Raw genomic sequence first — 8,726 nt, 5'->3', positions numbered from 1 at the left:
CCAGTGGAAAATGTATGCATAAAATATTGGTTTAAATATTTTTAACATCACAGAGACTGAGTGAGGAGCATAATTTCCCACAAAAACATCACACTTTAAGTCTTCACACACACACACACACACACACACACACACACACACACACACACACACACACACACACACACACACACATATGCTGTAGTCACTGGAGCATGACAGAGGGGCAGAGGGTGGGGAGAAGAGCAGTCTCAGCCTCAACTTTCTTTATTTAACTAAGAAAATTAGAAACTGTCATGCAAATACAACACATGATGACTTTTGTCATATCTCGCCATCCACTTTTATCATCCATTCACTGAGACTTTCAACCCACTTTAACACTTCCTTGAAGACAGCTGTTCTCTGAAAAGGTAAGGCACATTCTGAGTATTTGGAAAGAAGAATTTGATGTATGGTAAAATAACATTTTGAATTCTTAACATCAAACTACAAATTAATCAATATTAGTGACTTCAAGATAAATTAGTACAAAATGTAAAGATTGGCCCTAACATCAATTATAAAAGTGAAAGAAATGTCCCAACATCCAGCAAGACTTTATTCAGGAATCAGCATGTGTCAGACTTGTCTGTTTGTTGGAAGTTGGCAGGAAGCTGTTGCATTTAGAGGATATGTGGTGTTTAGATAAACAGAAAAAAAGTATTTGTTTCATTCTGTTCATAGAGATAAGTTTATGTCAAGTACAGGCATAGATACCATAGCTGAACAAAGCTAGCAAACTTTTGTTAGACTTCTTCACAAGAAAAAAGTCCCTAGAGTTGGTCAAGACGCTAATGCAAACACAAAAATAACCAAAAAGGGGAAGTGGTGAATGTCTTCTTTCCGATCCACAGTATACTGAAAAGCAACAACTCAGATGTGTTCTTGTAGTGAATAATCAGTCTTTAATGTGATTCTTTTTTTTTAATCCTCTTTTGTATCAATCAGAATCCCCATGGATTATTTGCGCAAATACCTCTGGTTATGGATGATAATTGCAGTTATTTTTGCATGTGGGATGATCAGCATCATCTTCATCATCATCAACAAATGCATATCAAGACAAGGTAGGTTGAACATGCTCACACACATTTATCATAAAGTTACTGGACGTGGTATCATTTACATGTCAAAACAAAATGTGGTAATGAGAAATGTGGAATCATGACCTCAATATTAATATAATAATGGCCATCTGCACCTCACTACAGTTTCTGTTGTGTATTACCTCACATCATTAGCCTATGGTATTTTATCTTGACCAACAGACAAAAAAGTGCTCCATGTATTTATCCTGTGGGGGAAGAAGTATTCTGATCCTTTGCTTAAGTAAAGTATTAATACCACACTGTGAAAATACTCTTAATACAAATAAAAGTCATGCTTTCCAAACCTTACTTAAGTAAAAGTATGTACTGTAAGTATCAGCAGTACAATTATTGTGCAAAAAGTCAATTTTTCACGGTGTCAGAAAAACAGCCCTGTTTTCAGCTTTGGGACGATATATTGTCCAGCTGATCCAAGAGGCTTTTTAAAGACTTTATTTAGCTTAAGAAGTATAGGAGAATTTTCTTCATCCTTCAGTTTATCGCAAACATTCAAAATCAACTGAAGATATTTGGTTTTCACCGGACAGGAAGGGGATGAAAAACTGTAATTTGAAAAATAATTAAAGCTGTCAGACAAATGTAGTGGAGTAAAAAGTACAATACTTACCTCTGAGATGTAGTGACAAAGTAGATGTATAACACTGAACAATAAAATAAAACACAGTACTACTACTTACATGACATGTAGTTATATTCCACTACTGTATTTAACAGTCAGCAGCACCCTTAGACTTGGCTCAGCTACCAGAATTCATCACTGGTGGCATTATTAGTGACAGCTGCGTGATTATGTTTTTATCATTATTATGTTATTATCTGGTAATGGTTTTCCACTACAATCGTTATACATGCTGGTAGACAGTGGGGTGTCTCAGAGTGAGACAAGCGTGACAAGCTTTTAATAACATGTACAAACCAGCAGCATAACATAATCCTCAATGGCATATGTTGGTGGGAAGTGAAGTGACATACACCAGTAGCCAAAAATAATTTAGATTAAGTAAAAGTTTCAATACTGTAATAGAACAAATACTACATTACTTACATACATACTTCATCGAAAATCTCACTTAAGTAAAAGTATGCGAGTGTTATCAGCAAAATCAAAAGTAAGAGTACTAATAAATGGTCCCTGTGAGTGTTAGATTTAGCATTAGCATTTTTACTGTTAAAGTTGGTCTAAGTGGAGCAAATGTTTACTATTTATTGGATAGTTTAATCTATATGTAAAAAGGAATGTAGTGACGTAAAAATTACGAAGTGTAATATTATTCCCTCTGAATTGTAGTGTAGAAGTATCAAGTAGCATAAACTGAAAATACTTGAATAAATATATTTGCCATTAGAAGAATGGTGGCATACCATCAGCCACTTGTGCTTATTAGGCCTTCGTGTTAATAAGTTACATTTACAGTAAAAAGAATTAAGCAGTAGACGTAGTTTCATTTTCATATCGTTAACTCGTTTATTTTTTTAAACCAATATACTCTAATACCACGAATCAAAAGCCAGAAGAGGAAGAGAAACCAAGCCCAAAAAGACATGGCATTATACTGTAACTGTGAAAGTATTACACTGAGGGGTTCCTTGCAAAGCAGAATGAAAACTATTATAATTGTATGAATTGCTTTAATCATCTGGATTTGATTAGCTTGGATGAAACTTTAATGATCCCCGTGGGGAGACTGGGCTGCAGCAGCAGAGAGAGGGGCTCAGTGATGGTTTAGAATATACACAGAGCAAATAAAGGGAACAAAATATAACTGATAATCCAGCATGTGGGGATAAAAGAAAAACATAAATACTGTATGTATATGAATGTAGACATAACCATGATTTAATGTGCAAATGTAAGGTTTTATCATGATTGTGTCCTACTTTCAATTACATTTTTCAATTCAATTTTATTGATTAATTTAATTTAATAATTCAATTAATTGCAGAAGTTATTTCAGGACACTTTACAGTAGGTCTAGACCACACTCTATAATTTACAGAGACCCAACAATTCCCCCAAGAACATGCATTTGGTTCAACAGCGGCGAGGAAAAACTTCCTTTTAACAGGCAGAAACTTCAAACAGAACCTGGCTCTAGGTGGGCGGAGAGAGAGAGAGAGAGAGAGAGAGAGAGAGGGAGAGAGAGAGAGAGAGAGAGAGAGAGAGAGAGAGAGAGAGAGAGAGAGAGAGAGAGAGAGGTGCACAGCAACTACAATAATAACTAACTATAATAATTATAGAAATAATAATAATTATAGCAGTGGGTATAATGGAATGACATGATGAACAGTGACAATTATAGTAACTGTTAAGATCATAGAACTATGATTTATTATAATACAATAATAATAATTTATAATAATAATGTATAATAATAATTTATAATAATAATAATAATAATAATAATGGATGGATGGATGGATAATAATAATAATAATAATAAAAGGCGTCAAGCAGGCCCACGGCAGCAGCATCAGCCAAAATCCAGGTGGCACCACAATCCAAGGAAATCTGCAAGGCGAGAAAAAAAAGCTAAAGTAAATAAAGAACCTTATTGTATGGCCTAACAAATCCTGTTGTATTCATTTTTGTCCTGATCTTCAACACCATTATCCTGCATCATACACCAGCTGAGCTGTTAATAAATTCACCATTCTTTTTGTCTGTCACCTTAATTTAACAGCATGTGTTTTTTGTTTTGTTGTTTCCACAGGAAAACACAGAATCTCACAGCTTCAAAGAAGATCTTCTGACTTCACTGTCGAGTAAAATATGAATATACGCTGTATTTCTCACATTTAATATCCAATACATGGATTGTTAAAAGTTAGGTCTTACTGAACTGTAAAAAGGAAAAGTTTCACATTTAACAAGATACACTTATTTACTTTCTTGCTGAGAGTTAGTTTAGAAGATTGATACCAAAGTTTAAACTACAAAACATACATTTCTTCTTCTCGACTTCATAGGAGCAACAAATACCAGGAGAGAAGCTTTAAAATCGACACCCCACCTTTACCTCCTCGGACACAGTTTCTTACAGCAGGCAAGACATAATTCTTCCCCTCAAAATTCCCCCTTCTTCCACACATCCTCCACTCTGTCTCACCACATTATCACAAGAACTGATTACAAAACCTCATTCCATCTGCCATTTGACATTAACCCAACATATAAAGGGGAACAGAGGATTATATATATATATATATATATTTTTTTTTTTTGGCATCACATGAATTTTTCTTGACAAAAATATGACCTTTGATGACAGTAAAACTAGACATCATAATTGGCAGTGGAAACCCCAGAAATTGCACTCAGATCCAAGACAGAATCACATATTTTAATCCAAGTTGGGGTTTCTGAACCACAGTTCATCAATGCATCATCAAATCAGTATACAAATAACTTCTAAAATGACAACTAATGACAACATATTGTAGTATGTAATGCACACAGTTTTAGTTTTTGTCTAATGTCTATGGACATTGGAATTCTTTTGTTGAATTTCTGGCATAAGAGGGTGTTTCTCAAGTTCTGTAAGGGATACTTTGCCCAATTTTAATCCAGCCCTGTGTCATCTTTGTGCGGGCAGTGTGTTTGGCTTCGCTCAGGAGCGGCATGCAATGAGCTCAGACCAGCCAAGGTCTGCTGAGATCCGCCAAATGATGCGGAACGTCCGACAGATCTCAGCAGACGTCCGTTTTTTGTGGTCAACTCATACAATAAAATAATCAAACTGCCATCACACTGTACATTATTGCTGCACCCTCTACATTGGTACACTGTTACTCTAAAATGTAATAATGAACTCTCCCTTAATGAAATTTGTTGTTTCAGAGGCCCAAAGCTATGAGAACCTGGCTGAGGTACCTGAGTGCCAGAACATGTCTGACTATGAGCAGGACAAACACGACTATGAGCAGGCCATGCCTGACTATGTGCAGGCCACGCCCGACTACGAGCAGGACAAGCACGACTACGAGCAGGCCATGCCTGACTATGTGCAGGCCACGCCCGACTACGAGCAGGACAAGCACGACTACGAGCAGGACATGCCCGACTATGTGCAGGCCACGCCCGACTACGAGCAGGACAAGCACGACTACGAGCAGGCCATGCCCGACTACAAGCAGGCCATGGCTGAGCAGTCTGACTATGGAAAGGTGGAGGATGAGAATGAGGAGGTGATTCTTCCTCCTCCATACAAGGACCCAGATTCTGCAGAAGACAACACCTCCACAGAGGACTACGATGACATCGTAGGTGAAGACCAGGGCGAAGAGGATTATGACGATGTGGGTTAAGACGACAAGAGAACACGACAGAGATTATTCTAAAAAGGACACTTTTGACTTTTCTTATCTGGATCCTGCTGAGCAGAGAGATCAGAACAAAGTTACTATGACTGGTTGTATTTTTTCATATTAGTCATGACAAATAAAATAAGTATTGTATGTGTATTTGAAAGCACAAAGAACAGCACTGAAGTGGTATTCAGACGACAGGGACAGAAAGGTTTGAGTCAAGTAACCTTTAGCTAATTATTTCAACTTCAACCAACATTGTTTACAGGCTACAAACAGTCCATTTAAAGTTATTTAAGTGGTCGTACTCGACAACTAACGAGCAGTTATTTCACATTTCTTGCATAGTTTTAATATTTGTTAATTATTGACAACATACATATGTTTCTGGTTTAAAAACAAATATTTTAATCTGGATATTTAAAAACAAAAAAGGATTTTTTTGTGAAATTCCATTTAAAAGAATAGATTGATATTATGAAAAATATGCTTATTTGCTTTTGTGCTGAGAGTTATTGAGAAGTTTGATACCACTCTCATTTGTGTGTGCTAAATGTGAAGCTATTGAAATGGGAGGCAGATAGTTAGGATTAAGATTAAAAGCAGAGGGAAAACAGCTAGCCTGGCTTTGTCCAGCATGTTATATCTAATTTGTTAAAGTATAGTTTAGTTTATTAGTTTACACATATACTACAGATGAATATACACATAATCAATAAAAGACGTGATGGAGAGATGCAAAAAAAACCCAGAGGGGCTTATTTTGGGCACTCTCCAATGCATAATCCAATTAAAGTAGAAAGAATCTAAAATAAAAAAAGAGAAAAAAAGCCCAAGCTAAAATTACACACAATACCAAATCAACAGAATAAATACGAAAGGTAAAATAATATTAGGAGTTACATGGGTTGTTTACAAAGACATTCCATAGGGATAACACTGCACAGACAGAAACAAACCTTTAACAGCTTTCTGAAATTGGCTTTGTGTTGGCTTTGATCTAATGGCAAAGCATTCCATATCACTGAACCTCTGTAATTTAAACCAAACTGAAGTTGAAATGTTGGACAGGTAGGAGGCCTGAGTTTGTAGTTATTTCGAATGGCATAATTATGAAGTTGTTAACAGTAAAAAACAAGCGTTCATCATAGAATGAAGTAAGTATCTTGTTTAGAGATCTGTATACAAATAAAGCAATCTGTAGTTGATTGACTTGATAAACAGTGACGATGCCTAATCTTAAAAACAGGATTGAGAAGAATGATTTTTATGCACACAGTAGATGATTCGTAATGCCCTTTTCTGAAGACAAAAAACAGGGACAAGTTTAGTGCTGAGTACTTCCCTATACAGAGTTACAGTAGTGTATGTAAGAATAAACCATATAATAATTTAAAAGCGTAGCAACCTCTGTGTTTATCATGGAACAGACTTTTCCCAAGATCCCAGCACTTTTTAGCAATTTTAGTTGTGACTGTACTAATAAGCTTTTTCCAAGAAAGAGACTCATCAAGTTGTACACCAAGAAATCTTGTCGACTGAACTCTGTCTATGATATTACTGTTTATATGTATATATGAAGACTGATCAGCATTTCTTGGTCAAACACCAAAGTAAACATAACATGATTTCTTAATATTAAGAGATCATTTGTAACAGTTAAAATAATCATGTCATTCATCTAATCATTAATCATTTAACTTAATGAGTTCTTGATTTAATACTTTCACTATTTCATCAGGGTCTTTATGGGAATAAAAAACAGTTGTGTCATCAGCAAATAATACCTTATACAGTTTGTCCGATACATAGATCATTAATATAGATTAAAAATAATAATGGCCCAAGAACCGATCCTTGAGGTATACCACAAGAGAAGAATTGATATCATTGATAGAGATAAACTGTTTCCTGTCTTTCAGATAACTTAAAAACAAGAGTAATGTGGATTTTTTTTTATCCGTACACAAAATGTAAAAACTGATTTTCATTTTTGTAATATCATGTGTTTTTCTTATTATAACCAAATCACATGAAGTCCAGAACCAACAATGATTGATCCTACTAACAGGTATTGCTTATTCATCTGTGCTACAGAGCTCCATTGTCCAAAATATTAAAAACATATTAATGACCCACACTGTTGCACTGGGTGACATGTTCCTTCTTTACAATTAACCCTAGGCTGTAGTTTATTTTAAGTCATGTGTAATAATCCTTAGTTGAAAATAGTCTCCAATAAATGTGAAGTTTACCTCTGTTTGAGTAAAGTTTGCTAAAACTACAGAAATGTAATATTTTTGTGACATGAATTTTTAAAAATGTAGATCTTCAGTAGCCTAGAAACAAATGAAGGCTGTGAGGCACAGACAGGGTAGGGCAATCAGAAAGTACTGGATGACAGACTAATGTATTGTTGGTTTTAGATGTTTTCATGGGATTTGTTGACAATAAGAAAAATATAGCATATCACTGAAATGTCAGCTTACAGAGTTAAATGCTATACATTCGTCATTACAACGATTATTATGTAAGTGTGCATATAGGTTGCTTTTGCATAGAATAACCATGTCTTTTCGCCGTTTCCTTCCGCTTTCTTTGTGTTGGAATTTTAAACTCCGGTGGATTTATGAGGACTATGGTTAACTGCTCCTCAGATCTCTGCAGGGTAAATTCAGACAGCTTGCTAGACTATCTGTCCAATCTGAGTTTTCTCTTGCACGACTAAACAACTTTGAACGTACACGTTCCACCAAAACAAGTTCCTTCACGAGGCTATTTTGCAGTGGCTCCGTGCAGTAGCCATGATGATTGTGATTGGTTTAAAGAAATCCCAATAAACAAGACCACGTTTTTCTCCCATCCCAGAATGCTATGTGGAGTAGCCAGACCCTCCGCAACATGTGGAGGATGGTGTGGTCTGACTTTGCACCTGATGCTATTGAGCCTTACTTACATTTTAATAATGTGCCATCTCCTCCTGTATATTTGCTCCTAATGATTGAGTCTGTACCTCTTGCACAAAGAGACAAGTTTACTCTTGACAGCAACTTTTCTTTCCAGCACCATGGCACAAATTGGTATTGGTTTGAAAGGGAAGGTTTTATTTTACCATTCACTGATTATTCAGAAGAGTACACATCATAAGAAACGGTCCATGTGTTTCCCATTCGTTTTTCCATTTATTGTTAATTGACAATAAACTTAGCATGTATTTTCACATTTAAAACTCTCCTGGATATGAACCAATCCAATAAATTTGCATACACACTGGATTGTGAATGCTGGCTC

General features: G+C 35.7%; 1 protein-coding gene across 2 annotated transcripts; it reads left to right on the top strand.

Moving 5' to 3' along the window:
* Positions 1-72: 72 nt before the first annotated feature.
* On the top strand, positions 73-7,573 carry scimp (SLP adaptor and CSK interacting membrane protein). 2 transcript variants are annotated; one of them, XM_078266601.1, is made up of 5 exons: positions 73-392; positions 970-1,088; positions 3,842-3,893; positions 4,098-4,174; positions 4,969-7,573. In XM_078266601.1, the coding sequence occupies exons 2-5, from the start codon at positions 977-979 to the stop codon at positions 5,433-5,435; spliced, it is 708 nt and encodes a 235-aa protein (XP_078122727.1). In that variant the 5' UTR covers positions 73-392; positions 970-976; the 3' UTR covers positions 5,436-7,573. The 2 variants fall into 2 exon arrangements, with proteins under 2 accessions (XP_078122727.1, XP_078122728.1); XM_078266602.1 differs by lacking the exon at positions 73-392 and having other exon boundaries at positions 784-1,088.
* Positions 7,574-8,726: the final 1,153 nt, after the last annotated feature.

The sequence above is a fragment of the Sander vitreus genome, chromosome 13 (assembly GCF_031162955.1).
Source record: "Sander vitreus isolate 19-12246 chromosome 13, sanVit1, whole genome shotgun sequence".
Taxonomy (NCBI): domain Eukaryota; kingdom Metazoa; phylum Chordata; class Actinopteri; order Perciformes; family Percidae; genus Sander; species Sander vitreus.
This window is presented reverse-complemented; position numbering and strand designations above follow the sequence as displayed.

Bases quoted from the DNA above. Each gene is read 5' to 3' on its own strand.
- scimp (XM_078266601.1), top strand. From the start codon at position 977: ATGGATTATTTGCGCAAATACCTCTGGTTATGGATGATAATTGCAGTT. The intron at 3,894-4,097 runs GTAAAATATGAA...TCGACTTCATAG, and splicing joins TCTTCTGACTTCACTGTCGA to GAGCAACAAATACCAGGAGA. The intron at 4,175-4,968 runs GCAAGACATAAT...TTGTTGTTTCAG, and splicing joins GACACAGTTTCTTACAGCAG to AGGCCCAAAGCTATGAGAAC.